Below are 18,682 nucleotides of genomic sequence, written 5' to 3'. Positions count from 1 at the left end.
ATCTAAGGGATCATCCGTAAAATACTCCAATCATAACTTGTAACCGGTGACCCTTAACTACTAAATAGTATTTTTGTTAACTACTAAATAGTAGTTTTAATTAAAAACTGATAAAATTAGCTGATGATAAATAAGGAATTTTTAAAGGCTGCATTCTTACTTTTCTGTTAGTGTAAATTTGAAAATTTGTCAGGGAAATTGGCTTTAGATGGTCAGGGAAGACCTGGTGGAAATGTCAGGGAATTTTGAAATGAAAAATCTGTGGCAACCCCGTATTGCCATGGTCGAGCTAGACACGGAATTCTCAAGGCCTATCGTCTATAGACGAGTTAGTCAAGCTATCCTGAGGAATTCATATAACCATGGGGTCGATAGCAGGGGTAGACTGCGGTGGAGTGAAGTGGGAAGGCTTGGAAAAAGTTCCTCAAAATGTACTGACAGAGGATGGATTGCCAATCCTTGGGATGCTGATGGACTATTTGAGAAAAAGGGCGCAGAGCGTAGAGAAGCGCGTCTAGTCTAGTTCTTAGTCTGGAAAAAAAGGAGAGAAAGGTCGACGACCTCAACGTTCCGTGGCTGCTCTGGTCTTGCTTAATTCCTTACCCCTCTATCGGGTACCCTGGCCGCCATGCAATACCCCTGCTAGAAGCGAGCGAGTACCCTAGAAAGCTTTCTATTCCACCCCTTACCAAGAACCCTCGTCCTCCCTCGGAGCAGTCTGTCCGCGGGGAGATACGCACCCCTTCTTTTTTAAACGGACCAACCAGGGATGGGTTTTCTCTGTACAATCTTTGCCATGGACTAAGGAACGTAGACTGTCGTGTTCCTTCAGTTGGTAAGAGCTTGGTCAGTGTGAATCAGAGATAGCTGCGTGCGATCGACAACGGCGTGGTGCTGTTTGAAATTATAATCTTGAGAACTCTGGTCTGGTGTAATACCAAGATTGAAGATGGACGCAGTGGAAAATCACTTGTACACTGAAATTACGACTTCATTTGGTTTTACCAAAGTTCCCTCACTGATTAGGGGTGATTCTGTTGAGATTTCTATGATTGAATCGTTGATTTTCAATTATTTTGCCAATATTTCATGCCATGCCTCGAAACTTCACAAGACTGACTTAAAATGATTTTGTGGAATTCCATAAGATTTCACGTGATTTAATTCTTCAAATACACCACGCGGATTCCACGAGATTTCTCTAAATACACCACGCGGATTCCACGAGATTTTTCTAAATACACCACGCGGATTCCACGAGATTTTTCTAAATACACCACGCGGATTCCACGAGATTTTTCTAAATACGCCACGCGGATTCCACGAGATTTTTCTAAATACGCCACGCGGATTCCACGAGATTTTTCTAAATACACCACGCGGATTTCACGAGATTTTTCTAAATACACAACGCGGATTTCACGAGATTTTTCTAAATACAACACGCGGATTTCACGAGATTTTTCTAAATACAACACGCGGATTTCACTAGGTTTCTTCAAATGCACCACGCGGATTTCACGAGATTATCTCCTTATTTAAAAAATACAGATTTGATGTTTTGCGATGCTTTTGGTTATTTTCGCTTCGTAGAGTCCCGGATAGTTGTTACAGCTCTTTTCCGATGAATCTGCCAGTCTAGGTAAAAAAGGTCTATTTTTTCCATAGTTATTGAGGGTGAGTAAAGTTAAGTCAATCCCAGTGGTAAAAGCCTCTAATGTTAAAAACCGGTGGAGGACTATGCAACATAAATTATCCGTAGATATAAAAGTAGTTCCGAATCTTTGTATGGGATGGTAAAGTTGCACTGAAAGTCAATAGTGAACGGGGTATGCATTCTTTACTTTTCCCCTCTCAAAGTAAAAACGCGGAAAACCACTTTGACCCATGGTCCTAAGGACCATTTCAATGGAAGACTCGGGGTTTTCATGAACAGACCTTAGTTGCGCTATATAGCACGCATGATGGTTTGATGGTTGAACTTAAGTACAGACGATAGGGGCTAGAGAGAAATTGCCTTCCCTTTTTCAGGGTTGCCAATAATTTGTAAGAACAGCTCAGGTTTGGAAATGAATTATCTGAATCCAACAGGACTATATCCTTTTCAGTCTGTTGTAGATAGTGGTTGAATTGCACTCAGAAATGACTGGCAACACTTTGTTGGCCTACAGCTAGGTTATTGAAGAAACCACAATATGATGCACAATTTATTGACCTTAATGTGTTTAAAACTATTTGGGAATAAACTGCGCAAGTGATGCAACAAATGGGAGATGATATTTTACTCCATATTAAAACCATTTAAAGCTTTTTGATTCAAAGGGTCGCCCATCTTATTGGACATTCCGAGTGACGCAACGGTTTACCCATAAACTTAGACAAAATGCAGTTAAGTGAAAACGGTCGTAAGATATTTTAAATAGTTTATGTGCGTTTTCTAGGTGGAATTGAACTACGTATGGGTTTGGACATAAGTTCATAAGATATGTTCCATAAGTTTGTCACTGGTTACTGAGGGCTTGTCATGAAGTGACGTAGGTCATAGATTCTCGTAAAGCAACTCCTGGTGAGGCGCTGTCAAAGGCTTAGTACAGACTAAGTAGGATGAAGGACAGCAAAACCGAGTGTAGTCAATTCTCGCTTGCCGTTCTCGAACTAGCTCGAGCTGTAAGTCTCTAGCATTTCATACTTAAGGAACGTATCTTATAAACTTATGGTTGGGGTATGAACATAGTTCAACCTAGGGTTTGCGAGATTTTTTTTTAAATCCTCTCTTTGGCTTGACTGCGTGGTTCTACTCTTCGAACGCCTTTTTCGTTTGTAGGGCTAGGGGTTTAGTTTATGTTCCCCCATAGTTTGGGTAAGGGGTCAAACTCAAAAGGAACCCCTGGGCTAGCTTGGTGGTGGTTGAAGTCTAGCCAAGCGTGCGAAATCCCCGGCGTTCCGTCTTTCCCTTTTATTCTTTCTACAACTAATTTGGGTCTCGAACGCTTCAGCGTCGGCATCTCTCTTCCCTTCAACTTTTCTATTGTGACAGACTGACCCCGCCGCTATCCTTTCTTTATAACCCCTCGCTGTGCTCCATTTTTTGCTCCAGTGTCGAGTTTTATTGCGCCACAGTGAGTGGCCGTCAATTTGACGAGTCTTTCTATTTCGTGGGTAGTGAGTGTGTTATCTTGCAGCGAAGTTGTGGTTCCTAAGTGTTTAAACACGGTGTTCCAAAAAGGGTGATTTGATCCAAGTACAGTGGTTTGGTTCTATGGGAAATCAATTTTGAGTCGAAAATGTAATTTCTATGACATTTTGTCCTACGTGTTATGATTAGTGTGTTTTACGGATGACCCCTTAATTAAATTAGCATTGTCTTTTGGTTTCTTACTCAAAATTAAGGGGTCATTGATAAACCACTAATCATAATTTGTAAACGGTGACCCTTAAGGGTAAAATGTCATAGAAATTACATTTTCGATTCAAAATTTATTGTCCATATAATCCACTGTAGTTCGGCCTTATTACCCTTTTTAGAGCGAACATGGTGATTCCATAAGTTGGAGTGACGTATGGTGGAACTTAGTAGATTCTCACGAAGATAATATGCTCCTGGTGAAGCGCTCTCAAAGTCTCATTAGTTCCAATCGAAGGGCAAAATCACTTACTAAACTCTTGAACAACCTTCAGATACGTTTTTGGGGACCTTTCCTCATTTTTAATCGAACACCTTAAAGTTTACTCTATAATAAATAAGTGTGGGTCTACCGTAAGGGCATATCATCTGGATGGAGTGGTAACCCCCATACCTATAACGCTGCCTCTGTACCACCACCTACGGAACGGCACCGAAGTCCTCCAAGCATCCTCAGCGTTTAGGTAGGGTCGTACGGTACGAAATCGTAAAGGACGCCCCCTCTGTCTTAAAAATAGAAGCTAGTTCTCATACAAATACGATGGCGCTATGTGTCAGCACTTAACAATCACCAACCAAAGGGTAGAGGCGTGCGCGAGGTACACTGGGACAGTCTCGGTGCCCTAGATCGGCCATCATCATCATCATTTCCACTCCATTCTTACCCCATTCTCCCTGATATCAGCTATGACCGTGAGCATGAGTTAATAATATGTTAGCTCCCTATAAGTTACTCAGGCTCCATAGGCGTAATGTATCCAGCGATTTCTTCTCATTTCGCCCGCGCCGGAAAAAAAATCCGAATTTTGCGCTCTCTCTTGTCGAAAAAAAATCCCGCTCGTACGGCTCCTCGACCTCGAGTCGTCGGCTGCTTTTTCACCAAGGGAGTGTTTTAGTTTTGAATATTTATGTTTTTACAATTTAAGATTAAATCATGGCGTTTGTGTCAGTACTGAGACAAAAAAAAATGCAGTAACTCAATGCAATTTGCCGATATTGAATAAAGAATTCTAAAGATAAGAGTTGTTATTGTGACTTGAAACCCTGAAAATTATACAACTGAGCTAAATCCAATCCACTGATCTCTTAACTGTTTTCTTAACCGAGGCTACTAAGCGAAATATTCGGCTGCTTAAATAGCTCCGATATCATTGGCTAGCTTCCACTACACGCGCTTCCGGGGAAAAACCGGAAAGAAGAGTAAATAAGATTTTCGTTCACGCGGCGGCCGCAGAGCGTCGCATATAATTGTGAAGCCGGCGGTGCGGGAGAAAACGCTGGAGTATAAAAATTAATTGCCTGAGTAACTTATAGGGAGCTAACATAAAATTAACTCATGCCGTGAGAGACAAAATACTACGGCGCCATCTACATTCAATGGTTTTTCCTTGAAACCGGAATTGAAGGGAAACGTGACGTACTGTTATTATCTTCCTTGGGCTGCGTTCAGTAACGCTCAACGGAGGCTCCGTTGAATGCGCATTCGCCACTGAACGATTTTCGGAACTTCCGGTTTGACGTCACGATTGTAAGCGAAGAGGCATCGAAGTCATCGGCTCTAAGAGCCGATTACTTCGTTGAGCAACGCATTTGTGACGTAGCAGCAATGGAGGAAACGTATCTCCCTGAACGATTTCGAGAAGTTAATTTGATGGATAATTTCGGAACTATTTATAAAATCGGTGTAGCAGCGACTGAATGCGAATGAATAGTGTCTGTTAATTATTTTATGAAATTTTTTCGATTATATTTATGAAGCTTAAAAAGTTATTGGGTTTTAAAGCTTAAGCCTTGGCTAAGTTACTGGTCAGAGTTTGCTCTTATTTCGGCTAGCAGGTCCTAGCATATCCATTAGCAGACGATGCCACGCAAAGTGTGCAAAAAAACCGTTCAGTAGCCTAATACGTCACATGACATCACGTTGATCAACGGAGCTCAACGTGTTTGGTCTCCGTTGAGCGTTACTGAACGCACCCTTGGTCGGGGTATGTTGATGATTTTTGTTTCATGAGAATTGAGAATCCGTCACCAGGAGACGCACCTCTAGGAGAACTACACCCCGCCTTGAGGATGAGATACTCTTGTACCCTTTTTATGAAGGACATAGACATTATAACACTATTAAAGCCTAGACAAACTATTGGGGAAAGCGGTCCTTGAACGTTTTTGTGAGGGATTTTTCGCTTCTCCTCCTTCGCATGTGTGATAGGGTGAATGACTGGTGGCGCCCCCTATCGACGAGCGAAGGAGTTATTAATAAGGAGTAGTGGCACTCTATGTTAACTCCCTATAGGGCGTAATAAGTCAAAACCTCGGAGATGCCATTACTCCATTTTATACGAGCTAAGAGCGGAAAAACGTATTTTATAAATTTTACACCTGTAAAATCTTTTAAAAAACACTTGGACCTTGTATTTCTACTTACTTTCGAGGAAATACCACCGTTTTCTGAAGGTAAGAGTCTTTTTTTATACATTTATTAGTAATAAAAACATTTAAGGCGAGCTAAGCCTTGGTCTTGTAAAACACGGCAGATGAGTGATTTTGAAAACGACGCTAATCCTCGCGCTAATCACTAATCTGCCGTGTTTTACAAGACCAAGGCTTAGCTCGCCTTAAATGTTTTTATTACTAATAAATGTATAAAAAAAGACTCTTACCTTCAGAAAACGGTGGTATTTCCTCGAAAGTAAGTAGAAATACAAGTTCCAAGTGTTTTTTAAAAGATTTTACAGGTGTAAAATTTATAAAATACGTTTTTCCGCTCTTAGCTCGTATAAAATGGAGTAATGGCATCTCCGAGGTTTTGACTTATTATTCCCTATAGGGAGTTAACATAGAGTGCCACTACTCTAAGCTCATCCTTATTAATAACTCCTTCGCTCGTCGATAGGGGGGCGCCACCAGTCTTTCACCCCATCACACATGTGAAGGGGCGAATGCCCTAAAACCGTCACAAAAATGACTCTCAACTGTTCCTCTTGTATCTCTATGATGAAGGATGCCTGCTCGTAGCAAATTTCTTCCTTTCAAACCATATACTTAGGGAGAGTTTGATGAGCTTACGGTTCTACGTATGCTTGAGCAGTTACGGCGGCATCACCACATCGTTACTTTCGTTCGTAACAAGTACATTTAAAGTCAATTTAAAATTTAGACCCAAGTTGACGACCTTCTCGTTCAGGCGTGAAAACCATAGATCTGTCTAGACAAATACTTCCTGGATTCAAATGATCATTTCGTTATTTGAATAATTAATAGGGAGGCCTTTAATATATACACAAATTAAATATCAAACAGAAGTTTGCATGTTTTTCAAAATTACATCAGAACTAGGAACCAACCTTCTAAGAGGAAAGATATTTTTCATATATGAAAATTGTGTACAGACAGTACCTTCATTTTAATTGTTACACTTTATTATTATGTACTTCAATTTGCGAAATTCCTCCTTCCATTTCTTGTGATATCCATAGATTTTTAAGGACCTTTTCGACGTAAAAAAGGGTTTAGATGATCCTGATCATTGGGGCGTAAAAGGGGGTTGATACATTGCCGTCTCCGCCCACTCGAATGATACAAAAGGACTACAGTGCAGGCGTCAAAAGCGAGATGGAAGGCATAGTTTTACCCCCTTGTATTTCCCTCTTACATCAGAAGTCCGTTAAATTAGCATCCATTACTGGTTACATCAAAATGTTCAATTGGTTACAATCCCCCCACGTTGATCTAGGCTAATTTAATCATTTTACAAGCACTTTATTTTAGATTTACAAGCACTTTTTTTTAGATTTACTAGCACTTTTTTTAGATTTACTAGCATTTTTTTTTAGATTTACTAGCACTTTTTTAGATTTACTAGCACTTTTTTTAGATTTACAAGCACTTTTTATTAGATTTACAAGCACTTTTTTTTAGATTTACAAGCACTTTTTATTAGATTTACAAGCACTTTTTATTAGATTTACAAGCACTTTTTATTAGATTTACAAGCACTTTTTTTTAGATTTACAAGCACTTTTTTTTAGATTTACAAGCACTTTTTTTTAGATTTACAAGCACTTTTTTTTTAGATTTACAAGCACTTTTTTTTAGATTTACAAGCCCTTTTTTTTAGATTTACAAGCACTTTTTTTTTAGATTTACAAGCCTTTTTTTTTAGATTTACAAGCCCTTTTTTTTTAGATTTACAAGCCCTTTTTTTAGATTTACAAGCCCCTTTTTTTAGATTTACAAGCCCCTTTTTTTTAGATTTACAAGCCCCTTTTTTTAGATTTACAAGCCCCTTTTTTTAGATTTACAAGCCCCTTTTTTTTAGATTTATAAGCCCCTTTTTTTTAGATTTATAAGCCCCTTTTTTTAGATTTATAAGCCCTTTTTTTTAGATTTACAAGCCCCCTTTTTTTTTTAGATTTACAAGACCCCTTTTTTTTAGATTTACAAGCCCCCTTTTTTTAGATTTACAAGCCCCCTTTTTTTTTAGATTTACAAGCCCCTTTTTTTAGATTTACAACAGGGTTCGTACACGACCTGGAAAACCTGGAAAAGTCAGGGAAATTGAAAATGGGCCTAAAAGGTCAGGGAAAAGTCAGGGAAATTGAAAATGGGCCTAAAAAGTCAGGGAAATGTCAGGGAAAAATATATTGGTGGGAAATTGATAGTCTGGATAACAGTATAAGGGTGACCAAAAAAGTGTTGTCTGAGAGACTGAGACTTGAGCAGAACCCCAAATTCGCGGAGCTCGCTTCGCTCGCTCCGGTTATTTATGATTTACTTATGGTTAAATTTCAATGAAATAGTTGGCTTATTTTTATAACAATGACAACTCGTGCAAAAATGATTCGAGTGAATTTTAGATTGGTTTTCATATATTAACGCCTTGTAAGTTATTGCATATGGTCAGGGAAATTTACGGAATTTAGTCAGGGAAAACCTGGAAAAGTCAGGGAATTTCATTCCAAAATTTTTGTACGAACCCTGTTACAAGCCCTTTTTTTAGATTTACAAGCACTTTTTTTTAGATTTACATTACAGGGAGCCCACCGGTCCTATAATTCCTATAAATTTCTATATTTTTGAACCTGTCCTTTATTATCCTATAATTTCATGAAAGGTCCTATAATATCCTATATTTTTGACTTAGTCGAAGTTTTCGTATAGTTTAGCATCAAATTTATCAAAATTTAGCTTTTTTTTATCGAGATCACATTTGAATAGACACCGAAATTGTGGAGCTCGCTTAGGATTTTTTATATATTATATTATGTTATATTTTAATTAAGTTCTGAGTTTTCAAAGTAAAATCCAATTTGTTATTTTTTATTTTTTGGGATTTTTCTACATAGGTTAAGCCCAAAATTATATTATATTAGAGCATTTTTAGTCCTATATTTTCCTATAAAAACACATTTTTTCTCCTATAAAATCCTATAATTCCGGAAAAAAATTCTTATTTTTCCTATAAGGAATTTAAATTTAAGAGTGGGCTCCCTGTTAATGGACTTATGGTTACATCGAAATGGTCAGTTGCTTACAATCCCCCCTCCCACGTTGATTATGGGTCATCGTCCCCCATGGTTCATTATTATCCCAAGATCTTAAAGGCCGGCATTTCTGCTAAAGGGTTCTCCTTGAGCAGAAAATTGCCGTGACCGAGTAACAATGGAGATCGGAGCGACGTAAAATAAAAACGGTTCTACTTGAGCAGAAGACCGTGCTTCGGGGTTCTGCTTGAGCAGAAGACCGTGCTACTGTCGTCACGAAAAATATTTCGGCCCCTATTTTTGGCCCCAAATTTCGACACCCCGAAACCACCGAAAGTGCGGTTCTACTTGAGCAGAAGACCGTGCTTCGGGGTTCTACTTGAGCAGAAGACCGACCAATAAATATATAGCATCAATAGACTAGATTTGAATCAGTTGAAACATACACAATAATGGGGCTAATTTAATCACCTTTGAAAGTAAAAAATCGATTTTTTGTACACCATGGGATTAGTCTCGCCAATTGTTAGTCTATGCACTATGAAATACCAAATTGATTCCATTCACGTCAAAGAACCAATAGCGAAACTATGAAACTGCCTAGAAAGTCATTCTATAGATAGTTTATAGGCATGGAGGGTTCCATTTACACAAGGATGCCAGAGAGGACTACTTAGAGAGTAAAAACGCAGCCTATAGCCTCGCCTCCTTTTGTAGATGGATTGAATCCTCCATGCCTGTAAACTATCTAGAACGAGTCTTTGAAAATCTCTGAAAACCAATGCCTTTTTTTTTGTGTGTGTGAAAATGTAACCAGAATTTGTAGGGATGGTTTTCATACGTGGAGGATTATACCATTTACACCAGGAGGTAAGGCCACCTGGAGTACAAAACTGCATGCTATTTTGTACTCAAGATAGCCTCACCCCCCTGGTGTAAATGGACTAATCCTCCACGTGTGAAAACTATCTATAGCTTAGGCGCTAAATTTATGGATTTTCGCCCATACAGAGTTAATAATTAACTATATAATTCAATGCAATTGCCACCAAAATTTATTCAAATTAAAAAAGTAAACGAAACAGTTTAAAAACTATGAATTTTCTTCTTCCGAAGAGCTGTCTGAATCCAGGTTGGTTCTTGAAAATGAAGAATTGATTGGATTGTCCTCGTTTGGAGGACATCTGGCCAACATTGCCCATATCTTGTTTACAAACCTGAAATTTATTTAAATACGATATATAAGCATGATCGGAAAGTCTAAATCAAGGGGTGGACCCTTCGGAAAAGCGTTCCAAAGTTATGTACTTACGAATAGGTTTTATTCTTGTAATTCTTTTTTCCTATTACTTTGTTGCAATGTTTCGCACTTTCAGTACTGTATAACGAGGTAAAAGTTCTACAAACATGCTCATTCCAATCCAGAACTGACAAAGCTTGCCTAAGCGGGTATGACTTTTTGTAGTGTATTCGTTTATCAATATACATCAATACAGTATTGTTAAAGCTTTCCGTGTAATACGTGTCACGGCACTTCACGTAGTCTTCCGCGTTCACGAACAACGTTGTCTTTTTCAAAAAATTAATTAGTAGCCCTTTTGCTATTGGGGCTTTAATCATTACGGTGCTTGGAATGTAGTCAGTGTCTTTGCAATGGGATGCTTGATCACAATTGTTGTGGTCACCACTAAAATGTTCCACACAATTCATTATCAACGCTCTCAAGGTTTCCGCGCAAGAATTCGCATTATCAATGGCCCAATATATGTGATTCTTTACAGCCGCGACCTTATCTGTTAATTCTGGGTGCCAAGCAACCCCCTCCTGTTTCTTTGTGCCTTGGCCAATTTTTTTTATGTCCCTCGTTATGGCTTTTAGGGCGTGCCATCGGTCGTTGGTGCTAGTTGTACCCTGGTCCACCTTAGATTTAATAATTTTATTTACAGTCGTGTTTCGATCGTGAGCGTGGTCAATAACTATTACACCCTTATTATCAAATTCTTGATAAAGTTGAGTAGTTCCAACTGCTTCGTGCTTTTGGCTGGAAGTTTCAATATTTTTTGTCACGTGAACTATTCCAATGACTTTGTGGGTATTTTTTCCCAAAGCCACCACGTCACAGTTAAAAGAATTTTTCCGGCACGCGTGCCTCGCATCAGTTTCAATGGACACTCTCTTATAGCGCGAAGTATCCAGGTTCGGGTTGGCCTCTGGCTCTGTTAGAGCTTCTTCAAAAAGTGCCTCACTCAAGGAGTGCATTTTTAGGATATCGACTACAGCTTCCACTGAAGTAATCATTTTTTGAATCACATACTGATGAAAATTTCCAATTCTAGAGAAGATGCAAAATTTTCTGAATTGAATTTCAAGCATTCCGGAACATATATAAGACACGAACATCACCAAGTTGACTATATAGCTATTTCCGAGCTTCTTCGAAGTACAAAATTTAAATTTGTGATTTTCGTCACATTCACAAAAATACGTTTTTGCAAAGCCAGTGTTTTCCTTTCTGTTTATTGTTAATGAACCTTTACATGTTCTTCCGTGACGTTCCATATCTTGCAAAACCTTTAGAAAAGAAGTCTCGTCGCAACAAATTAGCTCCGGCATAGAGTCGAAAAATAGCCCTCCAGTTTTGGAAATTTCTTGCTCAAATGACGCATTTCTTTTGGTTGCGTCACTGTTACTCTCATTATAAAAGGACTGACTTTCGACATTCGTTGGAAAATCATTGTCCGATGCAATATTTGCAGTGTTCGCCAATTCGATTGAGTGGTTGATAGCGTTGATTGGAGGTTGCTTTCTAAAATTTAGAACCTTCTCCTTCTCTTGAATTAGAAAATACAGACCACCCTTTAATATCTGAGCTAATGTTGATCCTTTAAACTTTTTCATGACATTGGATAGCTCTTCACTGAATTGGTTTTTTTCAGCCGCTGAGTCAAACACCAGGTTGATAACTTTTCTGATAGACGATTTCCTTTCATTTTCGTATAGTTTAGAGGTTCCATCTGCCATGATCTTTGAAACGCGGGCTACTTTCTTGCTTGGAGAATTTGTTACGTCTGTAAGCGTAGCCATCCTGTTTTCTTGGGAGTAACTATCAGTAGTTTCTGGACAGTTTCCCAACGGAAGAGGTCCCGGCACATAACACAAGTAACTGACTATCTTTACAAATATTTCCGTAACCGATAAGTTACGATTTTCGAATTTTGCAACGCAGTATTCTTTATCAAAATCATTTTTTTCCATTTCATATTTAAAATAAATAGAAATACTTTTACTAACGTCCAAACTAGCATATTCGTACGCGTAGAGTTTTTCCGATCCATTTGAAAGGCGTTTCTTTTGCATTTTCTTTGTCGATTCCATAGCTAAGCTGTGATCGCCCTACTGAATTATTTCGACCCAATATTCTCAATATCGGTACAAAATACGAATGAAATGGAAAAAAATTTAACCCTTCGCGCTTTTCTGTGACCCCCATCCCCGCCCCCGAGTAATTTTCCAGAGTTGGTGTCTTCATGGAAAATACCTCCCGGTGGGGGGGGGGGTTCAAAGTAAAGCTGGTATTCATGAATAGTAGTAATACGCTGCGTTCGGCTCTCTCTCTCTCTTTGACATGTATTGTAGACGCTGTCTATGGCGCCTATGGTTTCTCTCTCTGAGTCTCACAGAGACAGGGACGGGCGCTTGGTGCCCTTTCTTGTAGAAAAATACGAACAAACAATTTAAAAAAGAAAAATAAGAAATTACCAAACCCTTAAAAAACCCCTAAAAAATAAATTTGCAAAGAAAACGGGTCAAAGGCCGAGCAAGAAAAAATTCAAGCTTATCTAAATAAAATCAACCTTTTTCTACCTTGCTCGACCTTCCCCAAAAAATACCCATACGTCATGGAAAATTCAGAATCCCAGTGACGATGGGCATTGAAAAAGCCCCCAAAAGCTTAAAAATACACCCCCTTTTTGTCACAAAGAAAGGATTAAAAAAAAGAGACCTCACAAGAGTTTGATGCAAAGAAAATTGCCTAGGATAAGGCACTCGCTTTTAGGCTTCTTACCAGAGAAGTAGTAAAAAAAATGAGTTCGAAAGTAAATAACATTACCCTCCAAGTTAATGAAGAGCAAGAGGAAGCCATCAAAAATCTTTTTAGTGAAAATGGATGGAATTACGGCGAAAGCTTAGGTATGTTTAATTTCATTTCCTAAAGTCTTAATTTTTCACACGGCTATTTGTCTCAGGGTCCAAATTCTCAAGAAAAAGAAAAGCGAATGGGGTACAGCAGCCTTCAAAAAACGCCATTTCTGCATTACCAGTCCCAAAACCTGAAATTCCAAATAATGGGGGGGATATCACCAACCCAGAATGTGAACACTGCTTCCAGACTCCGTGTATCACGTCACGTCAATTTCCCTGGTTAGGGACCGGACAGCAGCCCCATAGAAACAACACCGGCATCAGGAAAATTAAATATAAAAAATATTGGTCCTGCCTAACAAATATGAACGTATTCAGAGATCCAAGATATCTTGCGAGAAAGGTTGCCGGTGCTGAACACAATAGAGAATATTACATTACTCACCGAAGAGACGTAATGCCTAAATGTGTTGTGAAACATGTGCGATATTTGTATCCAAACATCCCAGGTGTACCCTATATGGACCACCGTTGGGAATAAGTTTCGTTTACTTTTTTAATTTGAATAAATTTTGGTGGCAATTGCATTGAATTATATAGTTAATTATTAACTCTGTATGGGCGAAAATCCATAAATTTAGCGCCTAAGCTATAGATAGTTTTCACACGTGGAGGATTAGTCCATTTACACCAGGGGGGTGAGGCTATCTTGAGTACAAAATAGCATGCAGTTTTGTACTCCAGGTGGCCTTACCTCCTGGTGTAAATGGTATAATCCTCCACGTATGAAAACCATCCCTACAAATTCTGGTTACATTTTCACACACACAAAAAAAAGGCATTGGTTTTCAGAGATTTTCAAAGACTCGTTCTAGATAGTTTACAGGCATGGAGGATTCAATCCATCTACAAAAGGAGGCGAGGCTATAGGCTGCGTTTTTACTCTCTAAGTAGTCCTCTCTGGCATCCTTGTGTAAATGGAACCCTCCATGCCTATAAACTATCTATAGAATGACTTTCTAGGCAGTTTCATAGTTTCGCTATTGGTTCTTTGACGTGAATGGAATCAATTTGGTATTTCATAGTGCATAGACTAACAATTGGCGAGACTAATCCCATGGTGTACAAAAAATCGATTTTTTACTTTCAAAGGTGATTAAATTAGCCCCATTATTGTGTATGTTTCAACTGATTCAAATCTAGTCTATTGATGCTATATATTTATTGGTCGGTCTTCTGCTCAAGTAGAACCCCGAAGCACGGTCTTCTGCTCAAGTAGAACCGCACTTTCGGTGGTTTCGGGGTGTCGAAATTTGGGGCCAAAAATAGGGGCCGAAATATTTTTCGTGACGACAGTAGCACGGTCTTCTGCTCAAGCAGAACCCCGAAGCACGGTCTTCTGCTCAAGTAGAACCGTTTTTATTTTACGTCGCTCCGATCTCCATTGTTACTCGGTCACGGCAATTTTCTGCTCAAGGAGAACCCTTTAGCAGAAATGCCGGCCTTTAATTGTGAATTTTGAAACACAATTCGTGAAATTATTCCTTCGGATTTCACAAGAACCGTTGAAAGTTTTGCGACTTTTTTCTACTACACCGATTTACGGCCAATGTTTAACATATAAGCTATATTGTCCAGCCCCTTCTTTCGAAAGACAATATTACATTTGCCATTAAGTAAAATGTTAGGCCTACATTAAAAACCGATCGAAACCATCGAAGGTTTGGTTTGCGGGTTTGCGTGTGCGGCGCTCGTCCTGCATGGGACTGCTAGACCAGCAGAATTTTTTTGTTGCAAAACCTCGCAAATTTACTGTTGAACTAAACGGAAAAATAAATAGTCACATTAGGCCTATATCTTAATAGTTGGGAAAAATACGTTTTTCGTGAGGAATATACATGGTCAGGGTAATATAAGAGAAATAAATGATTTGTTGTTCCAGTTGAGGATGAAATTCGTTAGTTGAAGCAATCCGGGGTCTTTTTCAGGAGCTAAAGGGATATTTCGGGCTAGAATTTTATGGTATCTTCCCATTGCGCAGAATTCCATTAGACCGAATTCCCATTAGACCGAATCCCGCCAATGTTTTTAATGAATTTAGCCCAACGGCGGGTTTGGTATTTGCAATTCAAACGACTGTACTTGTCGAAAACAGCGACCACAAAAATGCTATGTAGTTTTATTTCTATTAATGTTGTTTTTTAATGAAAGCGTTTAAAATACATTTTACTGCCTTGGAAAACGCCACTATTTGGTTAAGCTAGTTTAGTAGTATTTTATAAATCACTTGACAATGATACGCCTTTTCCAAAACATTGATTTTTATCTTCATTGACTTCTCAACTGATATGCCTTTTCCAAAAAATTACTGTTAGGTTAGGTTTGGTTAGGAGGACGTCTCTCCCTCTTTGGAGCGGATATACACTTCAATTATTTTAAAACGGCTTAAATTATTTTCATGATGAATATAACATAAAACACCACTATTGGGCTAAGTTGGTTAGTAATATTATAAATCACTTGACAATGTTACCCGTTTTCCAAAATATTGATGTTTATCCTCATTGACTTCTCAAATAATATGCCTTTTCCAAATAATTACTGTTATGTTAGGTTTGGTTAGGAGGACGTCTCTTCCTCTTTGGAGCGGTTATACACTTCAAGTATATTAAAACGGCTGGCTTAAAGTATTTTCATGATGAATATAACATCAAATCATAAATAAATATTAGAAATTGGTTTTATTATGTCATATTTTGCTGATTTATTACTATTTTGTTCTTACAATCCTTGGTTTTAAAATAATTATTTAGAAAATGCTTGGAGCTAGTGTACCTTTTACGTAGGTCTTAAATTGTTTTAAGTTAATTTAATTTTTGCTAACAAAGATAAAATCTTTGCGTTAAATTCCATCGGGAAAAACAAGAAGTGCGGGTTTTTTCGGTGCAATGGGGTTGTCCCATTGGACCGAATGATAAATCCGCCAAAGTGCGGGTTTTTCGGTCGAATGGGATTGGGTTCGGTTGATTGGGATTCGGCGCAATGGAAGTGAAGCGAATTTTATTTCTTTTCTTAATCGAAAGAGCGTGTAAATTAATGAATATATCAATTGGAATCATGTTTCTATCTACAATATTAAAGAAGATACAAGCAATTATGTTTCTGTAATGGATGGCACTACGCGTTAGGCTACTCCGCGAAGCACTGCCGAGTACCCCTATTGGACGAACACGTCTGTTGGTACTGGGCGTCCAATAGGGAGGGGTGGGGTACTTCCCTGTGCTTCCCGCGGAGTGTCATAACGCGTAGTGCCATCCATTACGTATTACTTAATTGCTAGTTTCTTCTTTAATATTGTAAATTGAAATATGGTTCCAATTGATACCGTGGTATCCCTTTAAGATGACCAACAAATATGACACAGACATTTACCTCGAATTATAGTCTTTCGATAGGACGGGAAACGTAAAATGAAAAGTTTAAAGAAGATTCAAAAATGAAAAAATGTTAAACGAAATTTATTTTTGGCCGAATTTTCTTTTACTTCTTCGCTTCAATTCAAGATTATTACAATCGTGTGCACGAGGTTTTGTTATTTCGTTTATAAAACCATGCACAGAACTTGTTCCATTTTCCCCTTTTTTCAAATAACCGAAAGTAGCGAAAATGAAGTAAGAATTCGTATTGTTCTCTTTTGACGTCATTTATGAATGCTTTTGACCTTTTTCTCTAACATAGTTTTCTCTAATGGTCATTTCTTCGTTATATTTTTACATTTATAAGGACTTCCATTACCGTTCTTATGTTTTGGGTACGGAATGCTTCATGACCGTGCGGTAAAACTCTATAAATCTAGGCCTTTCAATGTGAAGTTTATGATAAATTTGATTTTAATCGTCTTCGAGATTGAAATCCGTATTTATTATTTAAGAGTGTTTAATTAGGGATATATTTAATTTTAGAAGTAGGAATGGAGAACGGTTAGTATTTACTTCAGTCCGATTCATAGCCCAGTATGGAGTCCCTCCCTCCAACACGTAACGAAAATTCTAAATTTTCTTATTGGCTCACTTAAACTACGTTTTGATGACGTTGCTGACGGGTACGGCGAAAAATACGTAATTCCTTTATACCTCTGTCGCTATTACCCGCCTCTTCTTTCATACCCCCTCCCGTCCGGGGAAGGGGGTCCGGAACTTAATGGACGCGCGCCCAGATTACTCTGTTCTCCATTCCTACTTCTAAAGTTACATCTATCTCTGGTTTAATCTATAGACTATTCCGTTATTTCTAGAAGAGGATTAAGCAAACTCTTGGCTCTGACCTTTTTCTGCGTGTATATTGAACTCGGGCCCCGTCTGGCGGTGCCTTTTGGCGCGAGGGAAATAACCCAAGAGGGTGGCCTTAATGGGATGGTCTATACAGGGTGTTTCTGATAATTCTGGAACAAATTAAGGGGGATGTTCTTTGGGCGATTTTGAGTCTATATTCTATGACATTTTGCCGTCCGGGACGCTGAGTTAAGAGGAGTATTTTACGGATGACCCCTTAAATATGATTAAGAAACTGAAATACAATGATTTCTAATTAAATTTAAGGGGTCAGCCCTAAAACACTCAAATCATAACTCGAAAACAGTGGCCCAGACGGCTAAATGGAGATAGAAATTACATCTTCGACTCAAAATTTGAACATCCCCCTTAATTTAGGGCAGACTTAGAAACACCCTTTATACATTAATTAGCTCTAGTTTGTACATGCGTACGTTTGTACCGATTGTATTGCGACTCTTCTACACAAGTATGTCCAGTATCGATGAATGAAGTTCTGTTGGAAAGTTGTGGGTTTTGAATCCGGGGTCATGGGGGGAAGCAAACCATATAAACACTTGATTACCATTGTTTGTTTATGAATCCGGGGTCATGGGGGTCAGCAAACCATATAAACACTTGATTACCATTGTTTGTTTATGAATCCGGGGTCATGGGGGTCAGCAAACCATATAAACACTTGATTACCATTGTTTGTTTATGAATCTCGTCTTCACCTTTACATCAGATTTGGGCGATTTAGGTGTCTGTTCAAGAGGTTTCGACCCCAGGGTGCAGGGTTCGAATTCAAAAAACCCACCATAAAAACCTACGAAAAAAAAACCCCAGTTAATAAAGCTCATCACTAAAATCTTCAGCTTTCATGAATTTAAAACCTAAATTAATTTAATTTTAAAGATAGTTTAAAATATTTATTGTTTCAACTTTCAAAAGTATTTTTAAATAATATTGTTTTAATTTTTATGAAACATTTTAAAACTTTATTATTATTAAGCAGTGACTTTTGAATGACAGTTTCTATAATTCACGCAACTTTTAAATATAAAAAACCCCAATAAAACCCGGTGAGCCAGGGTGACACTTTAGCTATTGGATTTTTGACCTTGGGGTCACAGGGGTCAGCTAACCATCGAAAGGCATTATTTTCAAATAATTACGGATATTATGTCGTTTGCTTAACTACATTCTTTTGTTCAAAAATTCAAAAGATTAAAATCCCCGTGTATAAATTACCCCTGAATTCGAGATTGCACGCAGCATATCATACGATGATTTTCGACAAGAAGAAAAATTTAAAAACATACAGAAGTTATAGATAAGAA

At 38.3% G+C, this 18,682-nt stretch overlaps 2 protein-coding genes and 1 long non-coding RNA gene across 4 annotated transcripts in view; 2 read left to right on the top strand and 1 right to left on the bottom strand.

Annotated features, from left to right (window-relative positions):
* The window catches only part of LOC149610400 (uncharacterized), a 177,466-nt gene that overhangs the window by 7,835 nt on the left and 150,949 nt on the right, over positions 1 to 18,682 (top strand). The window lies entirely within an intron of this gene.
* Positions 9,398 to 13,621, top strand: LOC149610406 (uncharacterized). Its single transcript, XR_016376476.1, has 5 exons — positions 9,398 to 9,566; positions 11,069 to 11,176; positions 11,887 to 12,045; positions 12,869 to 13,077; positions 13,134 to 13,621. It is a non-coding gene; the product is annotated as an uncharacterized LOC149610406 (long non-coding RNA).
* LOC149610407 (uncharacterized) lies at positions 9,919 to 12,436 on the bottom strand. 2 transcript variants are annotated; one of them, XM_089858698.1, is made up of 3 exons: positions 11,285 to 12,436; positions 10,199 to 11,218; positions 9,919 to 10,103 (listed from the first exon to the last, which is right to left on the bottom strand). In XM_089858698.1, exons 1-3 carry the CDS (start codon positions 12,259 to 12,261, stop codon positions 9,980 to 9,982), a joined length of 2,121 nt encoding a protein of 706 aa, XP_089714824.1. In that variant the 5' UTR covers positions 12,262 to 12,436; the 3' UTR covers positions 9,919 to 9,979. The 2 variants fall into 2 exon arrangements, with proteins under 2 accessions (XP_089714824.1, XP_089714823.1); XM_089858697.1 differs by having other exon boundaries at positions 10,199 to 12,436.

This window comes from Phalangium opilio, unplaced genomic scaffold (genome assembly GCF_054372755.1).
Source record: "Phalangium opilio isolate 3A_F unplaced genomic scaffold, DU_Popi_V2 ptg000329l_1, whole genome shotgun sequence".
In the NCBI taxonomy this organism is placed as follows: Eukaryota; Metazoa; Arthropoda; class Arachnida; order Opiliones; family Phalangiidae; genus Phalangium; species Phalangium opilio.
Note: the sequence above shows the minus strand (reverse complement) of the source record. Positions and strands in the feature narration are given on the sequence as shown.